Here is a 27,055-nt window from a genome sequence, read left to right on the forward strand (position 1 = left end):
TTTTTTTTGTATTTTTCTCCTTTTTTTTTTCTCGATTGAGCGAATGCTACTACTGCTTGTAGTAACACACACAAAAGAAAGTAATAATAATTATTATTATTCAAGTATTGAATAATAATTCAAAAAGTGAAAAAATAAAATAAAATAAAAAATAAATAAAATAAAATAAAATAATAATGATTAAAAAGAAAATAATAATTATAATAATAAAAAGAAACAAGGACTAAGTGTCTAGTGCATAGTGGCCAGCTTGTGTTACATTTCTTAAATATATGTTAAAAGGGGAGAGGTATTTAGGACCATTTACATCATGTACGTGATATCTGTCGAGATCACACATTAAGTCATTTTTATGCCAATTCTTATTGAAATATTTTAGAGAATTATCCAAGAGTCTTTCAGCTATTGTATCTATGTTTGCATACTTGTGCATGAATGTGGTTGAGGTGCTACGTGGTACTTTATATGCTGAAGTTAGTACAGAATTTTGTATACGTTGAAGTTTCTGTACATGTGTGGGTGCTATGTTAATCCAGGCAGGTGATGCATATTCTATTGTTGGTCTAATGTACGTTTTGTAGATTTTAAGTATGTTGTCTGGTGATGTTCCTTGGATTTTACCTGAAAGACTTCTTGCATAGTTTGCTCTTTTCCAGATTCGTATCAGTACATTTTTAATATGTGGTAGCCACGTTAATTTTGAGTCATAGGTTAGACCTAGAAATTTAGCAGAAGTAGCAGTCAGTAAAAGTGATCCATTCATATAGAGTTTTGGTGGATCTTTTTCAGCTTATTCAGTCTGCTGAATACTATGACTTGGGTTTTGGAATATTAATTTTGATTCTGTATTTCTGGCAGTATTCTTCGATGTTATTTAGGACTGGTTGTAGGTTCGTTGCTGCTATTGACGGAGTGGGGCACTTTTCCAGACTGCTACATCGTCAGCGAACTGTGATGCATAACCTAAATTTAGGTCCGACAGAGGCATATTACTCACGTACATGATAAATAATATAGAGCTAACAACCCCTCCTGCGGGACTCCTGCTTCGGGTGAAAAGGACCCTGAGTGGGCCCCATTTACATTTACTTTACACATTCTGTTATCCAGGAAGTTGGACAGCCAGCGAATAGTTTCCTAGGGTAATGCCATTTCAAGCAATCTATGTCGTAAGCCGTTATGCCACACTGTGTCAAATGCTTTCTCAATGTCGAGAAAGCAAGCTACAGTGCATTCTTTTTTGTTGAAGCTGTCGGTAATTGATTCTGTAAGTCGAATCAGGTGGTCTGTAGTTTGGCGGTTTTTTCAAAATCCGTTTTGAATTTCTGGTAATTTTGAATTTTCTTCTAAGTAAACTGACAGACGATTACTAACTATCCTCTCTAATACTTTGCCAATACAACTGGTTAAGCTAATCGGGCGGTAGTTGTTTGGTTTATTCGCTGGCTTTCCTTCTTTCTGGAACATTAATATTATTGCTTCCTTCCAAGAAACGGGGATATATCCAGCTGATAGTGAGAGATTAAATAACGCTGTTAGGTGTTCATATAATCAATATAAACAATAATACAATTTATAATAATGGTTATTTTAAATAATACCGAGTCTTCATCTGGTCTAAAACTGAATATTTTATTGACGATTCACGATGAGCGAATTGAGTATGAGTTGATACACAGGTACACTTCATTTGTCGAAAATGCTAGCTAACTCTTTTCTTAAGACGCGAGTTTTTCCCGAAGAAAATATCTAATGTCCTCGTTTGTTTGTTTGTTTTGAATTTCGCACAAATCTACTCGAGGGCTATCTGTGCTATCCGTCCCTAATTTAGCAGTGTAAGACTAGAGGGAAGGCAGCTAGTCATCACTATCCACCGCCAACTCTTGGACTACTCTTTTACCAACGAATAGTGGGATTGACCGTCACATTATAACGCCCCCACGGCTGAAAGGGCGAGCATGTTTGGCGCAATTGGGATGCGAACCCGCGACCCTCAGATTACAAGTCGCACGCCTTAACACGCTTGGCCATGCCGGGCCGAAAAAACTGTTGAAGAGGCGTCTAATGTCCTCATAAGAATACTAAGGGCCCAGCATGGCCAGGTGGGTTAAGGCGTTCGAATTGTAATCTGAGGGTCGCGAAATTCCAAAACAAACAAAGCAATACTAAGTCGGAAGTTAATTCACTGAAGTTAAACGGTTTGTAATGTTAGAAATATATAAATGCTCCTGGTTAAATATCTCAAGTTTTTCGATTAATAAGCCTTTGTCAGTTAAAGCTTCCGAGGTTTATAGCAAACCAACAATATAAAAAATGTCTCTCCGGTTGTCGATTTATAAACGTTAAGGCGAGGTTCTAGAATTTTCAGTGGGTTGTTGTTGTTTTGAATTAAGCACAAAGCTACACAATGGACTATCTGTGCTCTGCTCACCAGTGGTATCGAAACCTGGTTTTTAGCGTTGTTAGTCCGCAGATATACCGCTGAGCCACTGGGCGGCTTTTCAGTTGGAAACAATATTCGAAGATACGTCAGTGATTCCGTAAAAGGTATATTTTTGATTCTTACACTTGAAAATATACAAATTTATAGAATAGGAGGTGTTTGTGTGTTTTTCTTATAGCAAAGCCACATTATGCTATCTGTTGAGTCCACCGAAGGTTTGTTTGTTTGTTTGTTTTTTGGAATTTCGCACAAAGCTACTCGAGGGCTATCTGTGCTAGCCGTCCCTAATTTAGCAGTGTAAGACTAGAGGGAAGGCAGCTAGTCATCACCACCCACCGCCAACTCTTGGGCTACTCTTTTACTACCGAAAAGTGGGATTGACCGTCACATTATAACGCCTTCATGGCTGGGAGGGCGAGCATGTTTGGCGCGACTCGGGCGCGAACCTGCGACCCTCAGATTACAAAGCGCACGCCTTAACGCTCTAGGCCATACCAGGCCCTCCACCAAAGGAAATCGAACCCCTGATTTTAGCGTTGTAAGAATAGGTGGGAGTTTCTCAATACACATTTAACAATATAAGTTACATACATTTCTATACATATTCAACTGAAATAGACGTGGGTATTAAAGTTAATATATAATAATAAATCCATGACAGTAAGCAAACATGTTTTAAAAAATAACAAAAATATTAAAAAAAAGTTAAAGAAAGACTGTGATCGAAATATTTATAAGAAAACATATTACGATAGCTGTTAACACGCCGTTTTCTGGTAGCTTTTCCAGTCTAAATTGAACTCCAATAAGTTTGGAAAATGGCAAGTGAAAACAGCGCGTTCAGAGAGGTGTTTCAGTTTATATATATTTATTTCATATTAGAAACTGTAATTATTATCACAAACATGAGTAGTATAAAGGGTAATTGTAAATAAAACTATAACAAACTGGAAATGCAAGGGTTTCTGAAAATTTTCACTGTTTAACAAGTTACATACAATTTATAAATGTTAGGGCACGCACTTTTTTTTTATTTCTCTGTTTATTTCATGCAATTGTGGGTTATTGTACATTGTTAAGTCGGAAATCACCAATAGTCTGTATTTATAATCAAGCCTGGTTATCACACTACAAATAGCAATACTGTTACTGTTATTATCACCACTAGTACTTATCACTAATAGTACTAGCAGTAGTAGGCTTTAATGAAATTTAGTGGAATTTGGCCCACGAGTTTTGTAAATTGTACAATAAAATGGACATTTTCTGAGTTTTAACTTTTACAGATGTGAATGAACATGACGATTATCTGTGACGAGTAATACAAAGTGTAGCCAAGGTTTTATTTTTAGGATTAAAGTTTAAGCTTAAAGTAATTGTTTTATATTAAAAGTATCACTATTCCTTATAAGTTATAGTTATGGAGTTAGGTTAAAAAATGTTAGTGGCTTAACTGTTATGTTAACAAAGGATAATGATGAAACTTGAGGAGTAAAGGGCTTAGATATGATTTTTAACATTTTAAGTGTTGTGAAAAATACTGGTTATATTATGAAAAGAAACCAGTAATTTGAAACAGAATTAAAAAAAAGCCTTTATAAAAATTATTATTTGTATAGTTTCAGCATTAAAATAAATTTAATGATATGAAGAACCCACGAGCTTTGTAAATGAAAAGTTAATTTCTTTTATACTTGTTAAAAGTTTTGTTATGGTATTATTTTTGTAGACAAAGCTATTTTTATTTTAATTTCTTCATTCTGACTATTATACAGCTACTAATAACATGAAAAATATAACTTGTGTGATTTAAAAAATCAACATTATAATTACATTTTCTTGTCAATCTAACAATATTTTGTACCTAGGAATGGTTTAAAGAAAATTTATTTTTTACCTATCATCAATACATACATAGTAATGCTATATAAATTTAAAAAGAAAATGATGTATGCTGTTATGAGAACTTCTAATGTTAATAAACATTGTGAACCTGACAATGACTGAAGAAGGTCGAAACGTTGTTTGTTCCTTTACATAAAAAAAAAAAATTCTCAACCCAAATAAGCCATTTCTACATATATATTTTCTCTACAAGTGGGTTTTCTAGACATCACTGATTCTAATGTCAATGTTTAGGTTGTACAAGATAATTAGTTTTCATATTATGTGAAAGTGTATTTGGACTATTCCTTCTAACATAAGAAAAAATAATACAAAATTCATTGTACTTATTATAAGACATCAGCATGAGACCTATTATATTTGTAAAGCTACATTCTTGACTCAGTCCAGGAAGAATTTTCTGAAAAAGAGTATATTAGAGTATTTCAACCACTGTGTCTATCATATCCAGAAAAGGTATTCACTGTAACAGTTGTTATTAATACAGAATTAGTTGGAAATAACAGTAGCAAACACATAACTGGTTGTAGTTTTATTTAGATTAATTGTTTCTACATTTAAGGTAAAGTTCAATAAAATATATTGGTATTGCTGATTCTTTATTGAAATAAGCCACTGAGATATATATATATATATTTATATATTTCAGCTAGACTAAAAGATGCTGTGTACAAGATACAATTCTGTGTAATTGATTCAGCTACCCTAAATAGTGATTGGTACGTGAGAGGATACTGACTTAGAAATGATGCCTCTCTTGACTTTTATCCGAAATGTAAGATTGTGTACGTGGTTATCAGTTTCCGTAAGATCTGTGTGTTTAATAAAGACAAGGCCATCTGTGAAAGTGTGTAACCAGTGGTTCTACAGTAGTGTGGTAAAGCAAATGCTTAATACTCGTCCACTATATAGCAAATCAAAAGACTTCTCTGAAACAGATGATGAATTTTTGGAAGACCTTGAGGATCGGGACCTACACAAGACGAAACTGTTTCCTGATAGTGAAGATCCTTTTATTGATAGTATTATGTCTTGTCAGAGTGTGGAGGTGAGTTATATATATTATTTTATGTAAATATATGAAAACCTACATTATTGTTGTGTTAAACACTTACTGAGTGAAAGTTTTCCATATGTATGCAGTAATCCATCATAGTGGCATTTTCTAAGCATGAATTAATTGAAACAAATACACTTTACATTTTACTGCCAACACTGTTTTGATTTTTATGGATCTAAATTTCCATTTTTTGTGTGAGGAAAGGGCCGTGTTTTCTTTTATATGCAACTGAGGCTTTAAAAAGTTAATGGGGCATATGTGTAAAGGGTTTAAGTATTAAAGTTAAGAAAAATTAACTAGTCTTGTATGATGACCATGTTGGTCCATTGGGTAACATGACACACTGTATGTGATTTCTGAATTTTTTTAATTAGAATGTTAAGTTAAATTTCAGTTGTGAAAGTTGCATAAAAAGGCTAGGAATGTATCTTAGAAAATGTACAACCCAGAGCTTTAGGGGGGTTTCTAAGCCTACAAAGCCTTAACCAATAGATTTATTTCAGTCAGAATGATTATTAGACACTTTCACCATTGTGTCTGCTATATTACACGGAAGTCAGATTTGACTTCTTATCACAAAGCAAGATTATTACTACACTGTTACAAAAATAACAGTATTATGTATTTAAAAGAAACTTCATTATTTGCAAAGAATAGAATAATTAAGGAAGGGTTGTCTCAGGAGACAATATTGGGTCATGCCTGAACAGAGGTATTGCTTGGTGCTTTAAATATTTAGGGGTTGGGCCCATAGAGAGAGGAATTTTTGGTATTCCAAGATGATATTGGTCATGGCTTTCTATTCTGGTTTTTCAAGACAACAACTAGGGGTTTGAGGTACAGGCTGTGTATTCCAGCACCTAGTAATGCCTCTGTGTGAGCATTTTACACACCCTAGTTACTACCATTTTAAACAACAATCATCCTTGCACGTGTAATGGCTTTATGTACATTAGGCTTTCTTTTCTTGCTGCAGAAAAAATACTGCCTCATATTTATTTTAAAGTATATTTTAATTGCATAACCCAGTACTTCCATATGAAAATGCATTGTATGTGATATTATTACACTGTGTAACACAAATTTTGTTCCTGGATAGTATGTGTAATTTCTTTTAAATTAAATTGCTTATGTTGTTTGCTTTTCTGACATGGACAATGAAATATAGAAATTAACCTTTTTTTTTATGTAAAAACAAGTGCATTTGCACATTTTCATTTACATAAAGTCTGAATAAAACAACATATGAATCAAGAGTTACATGTATTTATACTAAAGTTATACAAAAATGAACAAAAATGTTTAAAAGTGAATGGTTTTTTGAGAATTGCGACTATAATGTAAATCACTTTCATATATCAGCCACCAAATATAGTCTCCCATCATGTTTTTTCGTCATATGCTTCTTGGTAGCAGCATTCAAAGTCCAGTATATCTTGGTGGAAGTGCTTGCCTTGCTCCTCTGAGTATGCTCCCATGTTCTCCTTGAATTTTTCAAGATGAGCATCAAGGATATGGACTTTCAGGGACATCCTGCAGTCCATTTTGCCGTAGTTCTTCACCAGAGCCTCAACCAGTTCTACATAATTTTCAGCCTTGTAATTGCTCAATAAGCCCCAAACCAGTGCGACAAAACTGCCCCAAGCTTTTTTCCTTCCTACTGAGCTTCTTGGGAATTCTGTGCACTCCAGTATCTTCTTTATTTGTGGTCCAACGAAGACACCATCTTTGACCTTTGTTTCAGACAGCTTAGGGAAGAAGTCTCAAAGGTACATGAAGGCTGCAGACTCCTTATCAAATTGTTTCACAAGACTCTATTTTATTTGCCATGGTGAAAACAACACCTTCTGGAGGTCCAATAATGGCTCACACTTGACATTGTGCCTCCCCACACAGAACTCAGTCCGTTGTGGCCAGTGCTTCCTGTTGTAGTGCACTGCAGTGTCCCTGCTGTCCCAAAGTCAAAGATAACAAGGAAACTTGGTAAAGTCTTGTTGGAATCCCATCAGGAATGCCACCATTTTGAAGACTCCTATAACCTCCCAGCCATACTCATCATATTTCAAGGCTTCCAGCAAGGTCTTGACACTGTTGTATTTCTCTTTGAGGTGCACCAAATGATATTTAAATTTTAAAAGGTCTACAATTTTTATAATATAAAATCTTTCTATTCAAAGAAGGAAAAATTGTCCATCTTACCTTCTAGAGTTTTTTTGCAGTGCTCACAGGTAAAATGAGGTGTCCAGGGTTTGTCTTGATCCCTGACAAGCATGCTGAAATATGCCTTGTAGGCTTCACACATTTTAGCAGATGCTGTCACAGGGAAATTTTTCACTCTTGTCTTGATAAATTGGCCACATACATAGCAGAATGTATCTGGAGAATGCTTGCAGTGTTTTGATGCCATCTTTGATAAAATCAGATAGATCTGTGTTCACTTAGACAGCTAAAACTAAACTGAAGTGGTGATTGTCAAGCCTCTGTATATATATTATTATGGAATATTCTAAAAGGTTCTAGAAAATTCTTAAAGGTTCCTGAAAACTCTCGTAAGTTCTACAACATTCTAGAAAATTCTTGAAAATACTTGTAAGTTTGAAAAAATTCTCTGTCAGCTACTCAATACTGAATCTACCTGGAATGTTCTGGAAAATTGGTAAATTTGAAAATTTCATTACCCAGGTCACAAAAGCAAAGTTTGAAGAGAAAAATAGATCTTTTCCATTTACTTTTGGCATAAACAATTGGGAAATAACACTTTCTGCCCAGGAACAAGAAAAAGTAAAAATTTTGTTACATAGTGTCATCTACCCCAGGAGTTTTATCATTCTTTAAAAGTATCATTTTTTTCTAGTAAGCTCACAGTTAATGTTATCATCATTTTCAGTCTTGTTTCCATCTAGCAAGTGGTCATAATTATGAATATTACTTGAACTTTTATTTGTTAGAACTGAAGAAAAAGTAGAATTTTGATAACCCATACACCCTGTAATCATCAGATAATAGTCTTCTTGTATCATTCCCTGGAGGCTTTACTCTCATTGTAATGTTTTGCTTATTTTTAACATATTTAAAGAAATTCTCACTATTAATTTTTACTTTTTGAGCCAGGTTTTTAATATATTTTTCTTGTTCCAATTTTCTGTTTGACCAACTGTCTTGGTCTTTATTTTTCCAAGTCTCCAGTCATTGCAATTAGTTTAAATTTTGTACGCGTGTAACTTTTTTCTTTTACAATATTCTATATACCATTTCTGAGCTGAACAGGTTCCTTACTTGTTGCGATCCTTTTTTGTATACAAGGAACATGTGTGTCTTGAATATCTAATAATTTATTTTTAAACTTTTTTCCACATTTGCTCAGTATCTAACTCATTGAGTCACCAAATTCACAGTAAATAATTTTTGTCTCATTTTTTTTCAAATTTGCTGTTTTTGAAATCTGAAACCAAAATCTCACTATTATTTATCTCTATATACAATGAAACATCAAATTTACTTGAGCAGTGACTGCTTGCAGCCAGATGTACCTCTTTCTCTGCCTTATCAACTTTTTCTTTTATAGAAGTTTGAAATGCATCTAAAATATCTTTGTTACAAGTAGGTTCACCAACCAGTTGTTGAGTGTTGAAGAAAACCATCATGAATAGTTTCAAAAAACTTCCTCATGATTTGGCTCTAACATTTCTCAAACTATGCCTAAAATAAAACTTTCCCACAATTATAATTTCATTAATAGTTTAATTCTTTATCTTCTCCAGCATTTGTCATTAGTTTATTCAGCTTCATGAGGTTGTCTGTAATAAATTCCAACTAAATGTCTTCTTTTTTAACCACTAATAAAAACTCAAGTGCATTCAGCCTCATTGTTTTTAGCTTTGTCATCTTGAACAAACTGTAACTTACAATTTGTACATAAATCCATTTCTTCCCCATTTTTTCAGTTCTCTCTCCCTATTAAACAACTTATAGCATAATACTGCAGACAAATTACAATCATTAAAATTCTTTACATTTAACGAGATTTCATTTATTCACATTGTCAAAAATCCTCTGTTCTGACCAGCACTTTAAGGTTATCTGTTTCATTTATTATACTTCTAGTATTATAGTAATATCAGTTTAGCCAACTATTAAAACCACCTTTGTACCTTGTTCCCCACAAAACACTCCTTTCTATATCTTATTTTTTCTTCATTATTCTGGCTTTTTCCACTGGCTAATATTGAATAAAAGTTATCCCTACAGATGCATTAATAGTAAACCATCCATTGAAAGAAGCTCCATTTTCACACCAAGCAATCTCGCAAATCCAACCAACCAATCTGCAATTCCTTGCATATTAATGTAAGCCTAGCATTCAGTCCTAGTGATCTACTTATAATTTAATCCCCACAGTTAAGTCTTGGCAGTATCACAGACAGAATTAAGTTATCACAGCTCTTCCCTTGGAATATCTTTATTGATGCCTTGTACTTAACTTTTTTATCTCTTCTTTTCTTTACACTTAACATAGTCTCAGGCAATTTGACTGATCTTGTTACTACCTTAAAAATTATGAAATAAATCAAAATAACCCTTGTTTTGCTTTCTGGAATGACTACATATTGTTCATCATGAATAGTTTGAAGCTCCTAACAGTTTACATTAGTTTCTGTTTAGTTTTATTGTTTTATTGTCACTTGGACCTTGTCTAATTAATAACCCCATCATTTGTATTACAAATCTGAAATTGTAGGTCACTTAGCAAATGTATAGTTCACTTTACCATGTTAAATGATGTAATGCACAAGCTATTCACATGCTTACCATATGAATAATAGTATTTATTATTATTAAGAGATGGATTGCTACATAAAGGCATGACCAAACCTTATTTGTTGAATCTATATACCTGATATGTTAATTTCATTTTGTTGTAATTGACACTTTATTTGATAATTATTGGTTGCTTTATAAGTTTAGATAGAAGAAGATATTTTCAGTACACGTTTTTACTCATTTGTTTTAAATGTCTAGATAACACTGCACAACAGTTTTTTTTTTTTAAGTTTTGCTTCCTGAAAAGTTTTTCTGATTGTGACAGGTACCTGGTAGATATGCACAAACATAGTTTTGGTTTTGCTTCATCATGCAGGAACTATGAAAAATAAAGAGTTAACTGTTTGCCAGAAATAACGTGTTTAATGGCGTTTATATTTCTAATACGCTAATAAGTTCAACATAATTAAAAGTGTTTTGCTCTTGATTTTCATTTGTATTCAATGTCCGGTGCATCACGTTGCTGTTTCCAACAGTACTCAGCAAGCATTGACAGATTCCAGTTGCCCTGATATCATTTTTCCATTGTAGCAAAACTGAAGATTTCGATAAAACGGTATGTGATGGGCAAATTTGAATGTGGTTTTCGTGATCAGCAGCCAAAAATCTATAAGGAACACCGAAGAGTGTTCAAAAAGCAAAAACTTTGTTGTGCGGTGTAATTATAACTGAACATCAGTACAAAACTGTAAACAGTATAGTGAACAATATTTTAACCAGAACTTGCTTGTTTCTGCAGATTGGTCCTCTGAGAGGAAGCATGTATGATAAACTTGGCAGTATATGGGGTCACATTTGTAAAAGTCAGTTTAAATTAGTCATTTCTGCCAGAATATGTCTATTTGCTAAAACATTGTTCAGAAATAAGTTTACTTTTCCTTGTAATAGGAGGCTATTTATCTTTATAGGTTGTTTCTTTTCTGAACTAAAATCAAAGGTATGTCACTGCTGCTATGTATACTCAAAGACTGCATCACTGCTGGGCTCAGCATGGCCAGGTAGTTAGGCTGCTCAATTCATAATTTGAGGGTCACAGGTTTGAATCCCCTGTCACACAAAAATTGCTTACCCTTTCAGCTTTGGGGCATTATCATGTTATGATCAATCTCAGTATTTGGTAGTGAACAAGTAACCCAAGAGTTGGTGGTGGGTGATGATGACTAGCTGCCTTCCCTTTAGTTGCAGTAGAAATACTGCTAAATTATGGACAGTTAGTGCAAATAGCCCTTCTATAACTGTGCATGAAATAAAAAACAACAACAAAGCATCACTGCTATCACCCTTTATTATATCACTTATTCTGTCAGTTATATCTTCCATTCCTAATTCGTTTTCCTATTTATTTCTCAGACTATCCTATTCATGTGCCATACTAAAGAATCTATTACAATAACCTCCTTATGCTTTTTATTCCAGTCACACTCTGTCACTTTTGTTATCCTTCCTCCTTACGTTCATCACCTGCACATGCTAAAGGCTGAAATCTGTTGCTTGTTGTAATTAAATTTGCTACTACCAGCATTATTAGTATTTTTCAACTACCTAGAAGTCATTGTTATCTATTCTATCCTTTAACTTTAATCCAACTGCCATTTCTTGCAGTTTACTCTTCTCTAGATTTACAGCTATTACCCTGTTTAGAGCAACATCCATTAATTCCTTCAACCTATAAACTCTATGTAAAAATTGTAAAACTTCACTGCTAGCTTTTAAATGCACATGTCGGCCCTAAGTTGCCATATAAACCCCACCTTTTGCACTTATCACACCTAACAGATGGTAAGTGTCAACACTTGTACTAATCTTAACCTTTATAATTTCCATTTCCAGATTCTGCATCTCTGATTGAGGATGCTGTGAGTCTGGTGTGGTTCAATCTACTTTAATATGTTTCAAACATACTTTCTTCCCTTCTTATTTGTGAGAGTCATCACTCACTTTTGTCTTTACCTTCACCTACAATATTTACCAAAGGGACAAGTTTGTTTTCTTCCCTGACTACCCAAAATTTAGTAGCTTGGGAAGGTAATTGGATGTTTTCTTTATCTACCCTTGCCTTTCTTTCCTGCATGGTCATTCCAACTCAGTTAATTTGCTTTTTTCTATTTTTGTTTACTTATTGTATTCTTATTCATATTGACCCATTTTAGGATGCTTACCAGCATCTTTTCTTGCCTTTAGGATTTCTGTTCATGTAACTTGACCTCTTCCACTTTGCCAAGTTGTGTTATGCACTCCATTAGATTAGTTTCCTTTTATATGGGTAATGATTCTTTTCTTATTTTTCATGTCACCTCTCATTGTATTTGTTATCTTGCAGTTTCTCTTGCCTCTAGTCACTGTTGTCCCCTGTGAGAGATCTTGTAGACTGGAATGTGAAACAAGTTATTCTTTACAGTTTGGTTCAGGTGAATGGATTTCAGTTCACTGGGACTCTGGTGTGGAATACTTTATTTTTCACCAGATTGTTGTGGTGGGTATCTCATGAACTACCCAGCATGGCTGGGTGGTTAAGGCACTCATCTTGTAATCTGACTGTTGCAGATTCGAATCTTCGTCAGACCAAACATGCTCGCCCTTTCAGCCATGGGGGCATTATAATGTGATGGTCAATCCTACTATTCATTGGTAAAAGAGTAACACAAGAGTTGGTGGTGGGTGGTGATGACTAGCTGCCTTCCCTCTAGTCTTATACTGCTAAATTAGAGATGGCTAGCACAGATAGCTCTCGAGTAGCTTTGCCTGAAATTTATACAAACCAAACCAATATTATGAACATATTTATGAAGATTTATGGAATGGCCTGACTTATAGCCCTAGCTGTAATACACACTCATGCTCAGCTCTCAACTAGTAAAACAATGGCCAGTTGAGTGACCTTACTTTTTATTCATATTAGTGACACTTTATAACCATGCATAAGATTCTTGTTACACTTTCTTTTGCTCTACCTCCCTTCTTAACTTAAAATACCATAATCATTTTGGATGAAGGTTATTTTCTGTTTGAGATAGAAGCAGTCTCTCACTGAGTGCTTTTGCACTCAGCAACTCTGAGCCTCATGGATGTTGCACTCCTTGGGGTTTTACTTTCTGATGCTTTATTCAGAAAGAACCTTGTTTTTGTAATTTATTTCTCTTGTACTGACCACACTATTATCTTTAGTGTAGGATTCTAGCTCTTAGTGGTGCAGAGAGATGTATAGTGTTTCTGTCAGGAGAATTTTCTTACTGGGCCAAGATAAATGGTCCCCAACTAGATTCAAGGAACCCAGAATATGATATGCTAACAATTTGATATGATGATTGTGGGCCCAGTAGAGGAGATGCAACATTCAGACACAAAGATCTTGCAACCAGCTGCTTCCTTACCTGGTGATATAAGATACTACCATGAAATTATCAAAGTGAATTACCATTAAATGCCTTTGAACATCCAACAAAATGTGAAGTAAGGCACAGTGAACCACCAGCAACTCCAAGCCATTGATATGTAGGGATGATTTGGCTAGTGTCCAACAACTTGAAATCTCTTAAGCATTGAGATATATACCCCAACCCAAAAGGGAAACATCTGTAAAAAAGATGACAATTTAGCCAAGGAGATGGAAGAGGAGCTTCTATGATAGTACTGGTCCAATCTGACCACCAAGTGAGATTGGCCTGTAAGTGGGTAGCCAGAGTAACAGTAGCATCTAAAGGATCTTGAACAAGGCTCAACCGGTCAAGTAGAAACCACTGAAGGTGAGACACATGGTTGCAACTAGAAGGAATGAGGGTTTTGAGAGAAGTTTATACCCCAAAAGAGATGGGGCCTCTCATGAAGTAGAAGAAGGAGAGGCCAATACACACACTGCAAACAATACATTCCATAAACAAAGATAAGAAGACTGGATCTGACTGATGGAGGAATTGAAAAAATATACCCAAGTAAATCAGATATTGCATAAGTACAAGAAGTAACTCCACCTTGATGAGCCAATCCACTCTGGTAGCCTCTCAAGGAAGAAACTAATTATGAACAGCAAATTTAACCTCACTGGAAGCCAATTGTAACCTGTCAACCATGTAGTGGCAGATATGAAGACCTTAAGCAAATGATCTGACCACTGGGCAGAAGTCATAAGAAGGGGAAGCCAAGCCAATTGATAAAGTTCTAAACTGATAAACACCTCCTTGATTTGTTTTGGATTTTGTGCAAAGCTACTAAAGTGCTATCTGTGCCACCTCTTTGATAAATAAAAGAGAAATACTGAGAATCCTAGGAATGTGTAGATAGGCATCCAACACATCAACCTTTGTCACTCACAACTCAAGAGCAAAAACTCGCTACAGGGTTAAATGAGAATTTGGGTACAACCAGAAAATGGTTCAGGTACATTTAATTTATGTCCAGTGGCCAATCTCAAGTCTTTTTGAATGTAATAAACAGATGGGAGTAAAACCTTGGCTGAGAAGATTCCACAAATTCAATGGCTTTTTTCTGAAGTAAGGCTAAAACCACATCCTGTACATGGTGAGAAAGAAGATCAAATCATAGGGAGAAGGTAACAGTATGAAAATACAATAGAGTATGGGAATGGAAGTGAAGGACCAAATTCTCTGAAAGAAACATGTAAGACCCATGTAAGTTGATTTTCAAAATGCCTGGCATCAACCTCAACACTAGGTGATAGAGGAAACACTTAATATCGGCCAAAATATTTGTCACCAAGGAGGGCAGATTGAGAAACAGAAAGCAGAAGATAAAGATGAGACATCACAAACCTGGTTAAATAATTCCACAAAAGGTGAAGGAGGTCTGAGTAAATTCTCTAGTATCACTTATTATTGGGAATCATATTCAAGAAGGATTGATTAGTTGATTTAGCCATTTGTAGTGCAAAGCAACTTGGTTGTCTGTGCCAAATGTAGTAAAAAGTTAAAATTAAAGTAAAATTATTAAAATTTGTAAAAAAGAATGAAGGTAAAATGAAATAAAGTTTAATTTTTTAATTAAAAACATAGTGTTAAATCTAATTTTTGTATCTTGTTTATAGCAGTAAGAGAGAAATTACAGTAATACAAGTTTTAAAGGACTTTCTGGAACATATTTTAATTATCATAACTTGCCACAATGACTTATGGGTAAGTTCAAACATCAGCTTTAGTCACCTGAAGTTGGCCTTTCCAGTCCTGGTTTCAAGTTATTTGACATCTTGGTTGTATTCAGGAAGTAAAGTAATACAAGTTTTAAAACACTCTCTGTAGCAAATTTTTAATTATTATAACTCATCAGAATGACTAACAGGTAGTTCAAACATCAGCATTAGACACCTGAAGTTGGCCTTTCCAGTCCTGGTGTTGAGTTATTTGATGTTACAGCCATTTCTTAATTTCAAATTGAACTAGTTGTACCTTAATTCTTAAAAGGGAAACACATTAAAAAAAAGGTCTAATTTATAAATTAAAAACTTAAATAGCATTAAAAAGATTAATTGCCTTTGAAAACTAAAAACATTTGTAAAGTGGACAATGTCTTTGAGAACTGTAATGACAGCAAGACAGTAAAATGTGGCTTATTGTGACTTAAGTGTCACTGGTGCATCAGACCCACATAAAAGAAAACGATGAGTTAAAAAAACTGTAACCAATACCATTGCAGTATTAGATTATGCACTTTATGGAGATAGGGTGGTATGTAGGACCACTTGTGGTTCTGTCTAGTGGTCTTTTGCATCATAAATATGTTCATTCTAGACCATATGCTCATGGAAAATTATGAGTAAAGCAAATTTGGATTGCTGTCCATAACTGATACTCTACCCAGTGGTGTGGAAATTCTTCATACCATGGGCCTGTGTACAATTCCATATACTCTCAGGTGTTGGTTGATCGAATCTGCATGGTAGCTCTGCATTTCAAAATAGGGTATTATGGCCATGTTTTGCACTGTTTTAGTGATGCATCCATCTATACTTTCCAACACAGTTTCTCTCCTTTTTTCTAGAAGAATATGAAAGCCCTTGCCACTGAACAGTTCCTAGTTGCAGGGATGGTGAACCATGGAAGCATGTCTTTCTGAGTGATGTATCATACTACTCAGTTGATAATAGGGTGGTGGCATTCTGCAGGTGTTGAGGGTATATCTTGCTTCCTACTGTAGAATTGATGTACAATTCCACATGATGCCTGGTTTTGTTGTAGGGCTCCACCATACTAACAAATATATGTACATGGCAAATTGCTTTTTCCCAGCATAAAGCATTCATCCTTCCTATCATCATCAGGATCTACTTTCCCAGTAGCTCTGGTGTTGGTTGGAGACAGGTCTGTCATGATTTGAAATGTGTGTTGATGGTGAGATGCTTTTTGTAACATGAACCTGATGTACAATTCTATATGACACCAGTTTTTGGCTGAATTACTCCAACATGCCATGACTATATGTATATATTGCAGTTTGTCCCTCAGGATGGAATGTTCCTTCTACCTTATACCCTCCAGATGAGGATCCTGACTGTATGAAAATGTCTAATACTGCTAGGTCCTGGATTAGAGATGCACCCAGGTTTGTTGTCTCTCTTTTTATTATTTGCTGTATGTCATTTTTCAGCAGATCTGGCATTGCAGTTGGAAGCAGCACATGTATTTTCATTTGTGTATGGTATAGCATCTTTCTCCTACAATGGACTGAAAGAAACATACCCAATACCATTATTTTTGACTGGAGATGTCATCCTACCATAGCTTTCTACTTTTCTACTATCAGCTGGATGTCTGTTTGTAGTGGATCAGTTATTGGTTGGGTTGTAAATGAACCACTGAAGATGGATTTTGGTACAGAATCTCATCTTCTCTAACAATTTTCTTTTCAAGGTGAAAATGTAGGTGATCCCCTGCTTGATGTATAAGTGATGTACAATTACAGATGATACCAGGTGTTGAATGAGGTCAAACTACCACAGTGTTTTGTTGCACCTTGATCTCCAGACATCCAGGTTTCTCATTAATAGTTAATGCATATCATTGAATTATTTTGTGGTTTCTCCTTTTTATGTTCATAATACAGTCATAAAAAAGTGAAGAGTATACCTAGATCAGATGCTACATAATCTCTTACTGAAGTGTAATATTTTTTCTTTAGTTTTCATACCTCATGGTATCTTTTTGTGTGCTTCCTAAAGGAGGATCATTTTTACACTGGCCATCCTCCAGTTCATTGTGGGATTTTAGCTATTTTGTAAGAAGAGGTGAGATATCATATTGGAAGTTATCATTTTCCTAAACTGTAGATGCATTTCTAATAGATACTTACCTTCTCTCACATTTTCCACACAAACTTCTTACTTCCCCTGACATGTGGTGTAAGTGCTGTGACCAATCTTGAATTTATTAATGAGTGTAAATGTGGAGAAGATGCTGGTTATGATTAGGATTGTGTTGTACTTCTATTGGTGGAAAACTGCCGAATAATCAATTAGATGAGAATTTGCAGAAGTGATGGGGAAGGGGTGGAAGGCTAGTGACAAGCATTGAAATTTTTCTTTTATAAAGGGCAGTATTAATCAAGAAATGGTAATTTGTGAGAGCAGGTAAGTATCTATCAGAGATACGTTTTCATTACAGGAAATTTTAACACCTCTTTGTATCTTTTTTTAGGAATTATTTATGCTGATGAAAACGAAAGAAGTGAGAGAGTTGACAGCTAATCAAGCCAGTCAAATTATTGTAACTTTGTGGGATCTACGAAAGCTTTTGTTTAGAACCAACTCTGAAGCATTTATAGAATTCAACCATCAACTTCATTCAAACCCATACTTTCATGAGGTACTTCAAGTGATACCTAGAAGCTATCACTTATTTTCAGATGAAGTAGTTTCTAACATTTTTCTTGCTCTTAGAAGACTTGGTATCCCACTTGATAATTTCTTCATGCAAGATATGATGTTGGAGTGTGGAAAGCGCTGTGAACACTTTGATCTTCCTGCTTTATCTAAGTTTACTGTTGCTTTAGAACACAGTGGTAACCAGGCTCTACCCTTTCTCTCTTTAGTGTTATCAAGGGTGGTTCAGTTGCTTAGACATCAGTGCCAAGAAGAGGATGACCTGAAACGTGTGGCTATTTGTCTCATCCACCAATTACACCTTGTATCTTCAAATTTAATTGACTTATTTGCAAAATCTGTACAGCAGTTTCTCAAATCTGGGAAAATTACAGATCATCGTATACTACAAAAGTGTCTTACAGTCTTTACGAACACGCCATATCAACATCATTATGTGACCATGATTCAAGAATTGTGCAATCTGCTTATTCCAAGTGTGCAGAAACTTAATAGTCTAGAGCTAGCATTTGTATGTAATTTAGCAGCTAAAGCTGAGTGTAACACAGATCCACTCATTGCTGTTATCCTTAGTCAAGTGCAGATGATGTTAAATAATCAACCAAGTCCAACCTCTTTGTTGTATTTAGTTCAGTGTCTTGTTTTTAACCACCAAATTCATGACAGAAAGCAACAGCAAGAGCTTTTCACCTTCTGTCTTCAGAATGTTCCATTCACTTTTCATGCAGGTGCATTGTTACGAATTCTCTTTCACTTACCAACAGAGGACATTCAAACACTGGACACTTTTTGGAAACTATTTGCAGAATCCATAGATTCTATAAAAGTGCACCGTCTAGCTTGTCGAGTTTATCTTTTAAAACAATTATCTTTATCAAAACCATATTCTCATAAAGCTTTTGAGTCTGTTATGAAAAAATGGTGTTATTCAGAGTTAGAAAAACATGGTTTTTTGTTCTGTAAAGATATTGCACTACTTGGAGCTTTTTTGATATCTTGTTCTCCAGAAGAATTACCAGCTTGGATGTATAATAAAATTCTTAATATCATGCCTCAGTTAAGTTCAGGTTACACAGATTTTTTGGCATTAGCATTAAATCTGCTACGAAAGCAAAGTGTGCGTGTGAAAGAAAATGTGCAGAAGAAACTAGATTTAATGAAACATGGACTAAATGCTGTAGCGAAAGACCAGCTTAAAGATGCTTTCTCCATTAGGATGCTAAATCGCTTGTTACACACTCAACTCTTACTAACTCCTCGATACCACTTAGGAAATTCTCTCTTCATTGATGATTTAATGAATAAATATCATTCTTATTTTAAAACATTCACTCCTAAAGTTATTGAAGACACCACTAAATACCTGATATTGGTTAGATTTTGGTTACCAGAAGTTGTAGAGTCAATGGCAAGGGAAGTTGTAGAAAAACCAGACATATTTCCTGCATCTGTGATCAGTAAGCTGCTTTTCCTCTGTTACACATTGTCTTGTTTTCCAGAAGCAGATTCTTTTCTGGATAAATGTAGTGATATTATTATCAGGTATGTATAAATATTATTGATGCAAAATATGCATGTGAATTATCCATTCTAGTATTTCTTTTAATATGTATAGTAAACAATGTTTTTTTTTTTAAAGTAGAGAACAGCCTGTTTTACATTTTTGTAGAAATTCTTTAAGTGTACATGTTTGCTAAATGAATTGCTAATGAAGTAATCTTTAAATAATACAATGTAACATTTCAATTTATATATATATCAGTTATATTTGTATGTATGATGGCAATAATAATATTATTTATGTGTACAATGAAAGTTTTTATATTTTGTTCATATCAGTCTTTTTGTACATGTGATTTTATGATTTAGTACTACTCTCACTTAAATGTTAATTTATATACATAGATAAGGGTGGTACCAGTCTCTTTCCAATTGAGAGGCTAAAATGGAATAGAGCTCAATAGACAAATAAAATTAGTGAGCTGCATACTACATCATTTTGGCACATTTTAGTTTTGTTTTGTTTTTTAAAGAACCAGTTCAAACAATTACCATTGTTCATTAGTCATGAGGTTACAGGATTGACTAATAAACATTTTGGTATAGCTTCAACCTAAGCAAGCCTCCTTTCACTGTCACATTTATATACTTGTTACAAGAACAAGTTAAATACATAAAGCAAGTTAAAACTGTTAAAAATGACCCATATAGTGACTTAAGTCATTGCTCAGTACTCTTTTTGATTTCATTCTGCACTTACAAGATTTTTAAGCTAAATATACGTGTTTGTAGTTTTTATTTTTTGACATAACCAACCCAAAACTATTTCTGTATTGAACTTACACATGCAAGTAGAGACACCCTTGAACTATCAACTTGTTTATGAAATGATTGCTACCATTGATTTCTGCACATTACATCTTATTTAATATTTTTTGTACTTTCATTTGTTAAAACATTCAGTGTAAAGAACTGAAAAAAGAGTGGATATTATTACTCATTTTTGTGTGTAAATTGATTGAAAACCTAATAGTAATTAGTAAAATCAAGTGTGATATTCATTGTTTTTTTAATAACAATAACAGGGTCTTATTTAAGACCCTGTAATGAACAGTCATATACCCACAAACAGTTTAGTATGTGAATTATTAAGAAAAATGTATTTAAAAGCTAGACTTATGAGCTCTACGCTCAACCAGTAACTCTGGTCAAGCTGAATCCAATGTTTTACATATAGATAAAATATTAGTGGTTAAATTTACTCACTGTACAGGGGTTAATCTTGGCTCATAAAAGTTGTAGTGAGGTTTCTTAGTACCATGTCCTAAATATTGTTCTATGTCCTGTACATCATATTTTTGATATCTGATTAATACAATTAATGATTGTTAAACAGGTATTAATAAAGTTGTCGTAAAAGAAACTTGCACGTTCTAAGTAACAAATGCTCCATTTAAATGTTAACTGTTATTATGGTTGTGCTTTACTCAAACTTTGCTTTCCATTTTTATCCAATTTTATTTAACCCTATGTCAGTGTCACCATTTTTAAACCCCTTCTGTACATGTTTACTGAGTTAAATTCCATATTTAATTAAACCACTTTAATATGAAATCACAATTATCAAATACATTGTAACCTAATGTTTTATAATAATTGAGTTTTATTCCTTATTCCTTAATTTGAAAGGAAACATTTCAAACAGCAATTAAAGCTGCAGGGTTTGCTATCACATCCACTCATGGTAACAAGTCTGAACTTTACGAACTATTGTATGTGATGCTGTGAGCTTAGAATAATGACTGTTGGCATATAAGGTCAACTTGAATTTCCAACTGTCTTTCAGTAGCATCTGGAAAATTTCTAAGAATTTCTTGATAGTGGTTTTACATTCTAATATTTCTATGCTTAAGATTAACCATGCCCACTTGAAAAGTAAAAGCTGTATTGCTAGATGGCAGTTTGAAGTTAAATGACATACTTACAATCAACAAAAAAAAAAAAAAAAAAGAGAGATTTTGCATTATTCAGTTGTAGCCTGAAGAAAGGTCTACCAGTGTATGGATTTCTAACATGATAATAGAAAAGAAGTTTAATCCATTGTTCTCTTGAAGTGTACCTAGTGTTTGGCAAGTGTTTCTTATATGTATAAATTTGTTAAACAGTTAGATTGCATTTAGGTTTTATGTTTATATTTTGATTAATTATGATTTGTGTTCATAAATGCATATTTGAAACTTTTATGTAATAGCTATTACAACCACAGGGTCACATTGGCAGGAACAGGTTGGCATATGTGCATCGTGAATAAAAAACAAAAAGTTGGAAAGGCAAAAAAAAAAAACTATAAGTGAAAAGATGTGAAATAACATATATATATGAGAAAAAATTACAAAACAATCTATAAAGAATGTAAAACCTGAGTGTAAAACCTATACAGAAGTGTCACTAAGACCTAGGTGCTGGGAATGTTTTTACGTTTTGTTCAGTTACTTTTGTATGTACAAGTTTCTTTAAATGTCCAAAAGTTAACTTGATTGTTTCATCCTTTATGGTTTGAAGGGAATCGGACAACTTTTTGAAGCATATTCATAATGCACAAACTGTGTTTAGTTTAACTAGAAATTAAAAAAATTATTGCAATGTTTTAAATGTCTTGAAGCAACTATGTTGATAATTGCTTCCAGTTTGCTTATCTATTTAATTGTAAAGCTCTCTTTAAAATGAAGGTTACTACTGCCAAAATTGCAAAGTAGTGTGTAGTAGAAAGACTGAATATTTGATATATACATACATGTTCTGTGGATGTAACAAGCCTAATCTTGCTCAGCTGATCTTCTGAGATGTGGCCTTCAATTTCAAAGTTTGTCAAGATCGTACAGTGAAAAATGCAAAGGTGATGCATTTCTTTGAGTCTACGGTGAAACAGCTGCACTTCTCATTGTACTTTCTTCCACAGTGATAACCTCTTCTTGGAACAAAATTTTTGGATCTTCAGAGGATTATAATTTTTCTAGTGAAGCATTTTGCTAAGGCAAATGCTCTGCATTCAGTAATTTCAGTTATCTAGCTTAACTGGTATGACAATTATTAATTGTATATCTCTGTTGCAGATTTATAAAATTGTACAGGCATTTCCTTGAGTAATCTTCTTCTTCCACCACAAGATGCAAAATGATCATTTGTTCACATCCTCAGTAACTGGAATTCTCTTTCAACAACAAAGACCTGCTCAGTTGACCCAAAGCAGGATTCATGGAGGTCAATAGACCTCCCTCGAATAAAGAAAATAAAGAAAAAAGATGTGGTCGAAAACAGAAGGGTTCTCCCCCCAATTTGCCTACACATGAATAAAAATGGCCATCTTGATACAATGGAACTGTCGAGGTTTACGTTCTAATCTGGATGACATCAAAGCGCTGATTGCTTCCTACCATCCTCTATGTCTTTCCTTACAGGAAACACTTCTGAAACCTGCAAATACAGTCACCTTTTGGTAGTTTTCTTTATACAGAAATGGCAGGCTGAGTGATGGATGAGTGCATGGAGTGGTGGCACTGTTGGTTGATCAGCATGTGTCCAACCATCCTTTGCCACTCAACACACCCTTGGTGGCCATAGCCATCTGTGTTTTCTTGGGTCATACCATCACTGTTTGTTTTTTCTACCTGTCATCTGGAGAGACCTATGATCAATCAGATCTTGATGCTCTCATTGATGAGTTTGCTGTCTCCCTTTTAATCCTGGAGGTCTTTAATGGACATCACCCCATTGGTGAAGCACTGATATTGATGGGAGGGGTTGCTTCATAGAGCATATGTTCTCTGATCACAGCCTTTCTCTTTTCAATAGCAGTTCTTATACTTATTTTCATGTACCTAGTCTGTCCTTTACTGCTATTGATTTCTCAGTTTGCTCCCCTACACTATTCTCCCACTTTTCATGGAGGATTGACAATAATCCATGAGGCAATGAGAGAGTCTGGCTGTGGCCGATGCCACTTGATCTGCATGCCCTGGTGGAAGCTGGATCAAGCAAACTGGCCCTATTTTGCAGGATCCCAAGATTCCTTCAAAGTACCATCCAATTGCTTTGATGAGCTGTCTCTATAAGACCTTACAGTGGATGGTTGATACTAGTCTTGTTTGTACTTCATCCTGCCATTGTCAGTAAGCCATCAGTAGACAACTGTGTGACAACAGTAATTGATTGTATTATATAGGCAGATGTTCAGTGTATTCCTAAAACTTCGGCACGTTTTTTACAGTATCCTTATCTGTGGTGGAATCGTGCCTGCCACATGGCACAGAAGGCTCAAAAATGGACCTGAGATACTTTTGTAGGTATCCCACACTTTCACACTGCATTGTTTTTCAGCAGGCCCATGCACCTGCTTGGTGGGTAAGACTCCGAAGCCAGGAGGAATTTTGGATTAAGTTCACATCCAGCATATCTTCTATCACCAGTTCCAAAGACATATAAAACAAGAATTGAAAGGTTGGTGGGCAATATAATTCTATCCATATCTCGATCTTGCTCTCTGATGGTCAGGAAGTAGCTGATACCTGGTGTATTGCTGATACTCTAAGTGAAAGCTTTTGCTGGACATCTAGCACTTCTGCTTCTTCCTCCACCTTTTTAGCCATCAAGATTCAGGCAAAGTGATCACCTCTTTCCTTTTGAGCTGATTGTCTCTATGACTATAATCGTACCTTTACACTGTTGGAACTGAAACTGGCCCTTAATTGGTCCAGCATTACATCGGTTGGACATGATAATGTACACTATGAAATGATGTGCCATCTATCTGCTGCTTCCCTTGCTATTCTTCTGATTGTTTCAACCAGATCTGGCAGGAGAATGTTTTCCTGATGCCTTGTACCAGGCTATTGCCCTTCCTTTCTCTAAGCCTGGGAAGGATCCCAAGATTCCTTCAAACTACCATCCAATTGCTTTGATGAGTTGTCTCTATAAGACCTTACAGTGGATGGTTGATAATAGTCTTGTTTGGTTTTAACTTCTCTCTCTCTCTCTAAAACTGTTTGCATGTATTTTTGCTGCCAACAGGGTATTCATCCTGATCCTGAACTCTGTATTGGTGAAGTTGTGCTGCTTGTGTTCCCTAAGACAAAGTTCTTGGGGTTTATCTCTGACTGTAAGCTGGTCTGTATACCACACATCAAGCAACTATGGGTCAAATGTGAAAGAGCACTGAACATCTTCCATGTCCTCTCTTCCACCACTTGTGGACCAGATTGATGTTCTATGCTAAAGATATGATCGAAACTTGACTGTGGATCACTTGTCTCCAGCTCTGAATCTGGGATTTTCACACTTCCCCAGTCCAGAGCTTATACATAGGGTTTCATGAACCTCCTCTACACATTCTACCTTTTGCAACTGTCTTTACTGTATTCTTTGAAACTTTGATTCTTACCACAGCATCCTACCTTGGATTGTGTTCTCCTTCCTTGGTGGGCCATATACTTTCTGAAAATGGCTGTAACATCAAATAAGTCAAAACCAGGACTGGACACTAATGGTGGTTTTTGAACTTACCCGTTAGTCTTCCTGACAAGTTATGATAATTACAATAATGCTTCAGAAAGTTCTTTACAACTTGTGTTACTGTAGTTTTTCTCTTACTGCTGTAGACTGGATGTAACAATTGGTTTCAATGCTATTTGTTGTTTTTTAAACTTTGTTTTGTTTTACCTTAATTTCCTTTTATGAATTTTACTAATTTCACTTTAATTTTAACTTTTTACCTACAGATAGCCTAGTTGTTTTATGCCATAAAACACCAAACCAACCAACCATAGACATTGATTGGCCTTACTTGGTCACCAATTTAAAAGTAAGACATTAAATGTGTCATTTGGAGGTGTTTGACCTGCTGATTTAGCTCATGTCAGATAAAGTGCTGTTACATTGGAAAATACTAAACATTTTATATACTGTATGGTATGATATATATATGTGAAAAACACCTTGTGATAGTAACATTCAGAAAAAATTCAAAATATGGGTGCAACTGTTTCTTTTTTATCACTTTATTCAATTAAAACATAAAAGTCAAGGCTTGGTGTTAAAGGAGGTTGTTTATGTTGTAATTTGGTGCATTGCAGTAATTTCTTTTCTTAAGAAAGCTGTTTTCATTTGTTTTTGAAATATAATTATTATTTATAGGTTTTGAAGGTTAGTAAATTGTTAGATATTGATTTTTAATATAGGTATCAAAATAGTATTACTGGGCTACAAGTGCTTCAAGCTGGTGTTGCCCTTGGTCTTTTTGAACATCTTAATTCTTCATTAATACACACAATTTTCAGTGTTTCTTTCCTTGACAAAATAGACAGAGAGATAACAGGTAATAAACTAATGATAAAATATCTTAAAATGGTATTCCTTTTAGTTTTATTTAGTTTTTAGTATGTGCATTACTTTAAAAAGAACTGTTAAGCATTCACTCATGAATAGCACAAGGCTTAGTAATTTTTATTTTTCAATCAAAAATGTCTTTGCATTTTTTGTGTGCACATTTTTATATAGTACCTTAATCTTTTTCCTGTTGTGATTATCACAAACAACTTTATTATGTTTAATTTAATTTTGTAGACCTCCTTTGAAGTACCATTCCTACGTGAACATGTATTTAGACATGTTAGTTATAACCTTTAACACGAACTACCATATAATTGAAAAAACCGAATTTACTAGGTTAAAAAGACCATCTTTAATTGCATTTAAAAGTATGTTACTTGCAGTGTAATTTTATCTGTCATGATTACATGAAATAAAGACATTTTAAGTACAACATAAATAATATGAAGCTGGGATAAATTGCACTGGCTCATCTGGTATGGAAATAGTTAAAACGATAGGTGTTACAATTATTTAATTTGTCTTATAAGGATTATAAAATGAAGTAATTGGTATTAAAATAAAAAAACTGTTGTAGAAGTATTGATTTAGAATATCAACTGTGATTCATGTTTTGTTTATGATAACAGGGATATTAATTTTTAGTGCAGGGCAGGCAGTTGACCTCTGAAAGAATAGTAGAGCTTGATATTAAATTACTAGTTTTATCCATTTTACTATGTATAGTGTAAAGCTACAGTGCAATCCAGTGCTAGCTCATATATGATTGCATTTTCATTTCAGAAATATCCAAGAGCTTTCATATGTAATCACATACATACATGTTCACATAAAAGTGTATTTTCATAATGATGTCCTTACTTCTCTGCATACAGTAACTGTTTCTCACACATCTGCTTTTGAGAATTTGTGCATGCCACTAGCTTTGAGCTATGCACCTCCTAAGATACATATTTAAGATGAACAGTGCTAGTGTGTGATGTAATCATCATGCAAAAATAGTCCCCACTAATAGAAGGGCAAAAAGTCCTGCATGCACAGCAGATACCCATAAAATCTTGCATTTGAAAGAAAATTAATTTTTTTCTCTCATCACTGTTATGAACAGACATGTTTT

General features: G+C 34.5%; 1 protein-coding gene across 7 annotated transcripts in view; it reads left to right on the forward strand.

Annotated features, from left to right (window-relative positions):
• Positions 1 to 3,200: 3,200 nt before the first annotated feature.
• The window catches only part of LOC143231994 (FAST kinase domain-containing protein 1, mitochondrial-like), a 46,170-nt gene continuing 22,315 nt past the window's right edge, over positions 3,201 to 27,055 (forward strand). For 4 of the 7 annotated variants that reach the window (XR_013017322.1, XM_076466956.1, XM_076466961.1 and 1 more), the window contains exons 1-4: positions 3,201 to 3,291; positions 4,998 to 5,396; positions 17,870 to 19,596; positions 25,788 to 25,924. Coding sequence is in view for 6 of the 7 variants with exons in the window: in XM_076466956.1 (XP_076323071.1) it covers positions 5,094 to 5,396; positions 17,870 to 19,596; positions 25,788 to 25,924 (2,167 nt within the window). In the remaining variant the exon portion in view is untranslated. The other 3 variants (XM_076466957.1, XM_076466958.1, XM_076466959.1) reach the window with 3 other exon arrangements.

The sequence above is a fragment of the Tachypleus tridentatus genome, chromosome 11 (assembly GCF_004210375.1).
Source record: "Tachypleus tridentatus isolate NWPU-2018 chromosome 11, ASM421037v1, whole genome shotgun sequence".
NCBI lineage: Eukaryota > Metazoa > Arthropoda > Merostomata > Xiphosura > Limulidae > Tachypleus > Tachypleus tridentatus.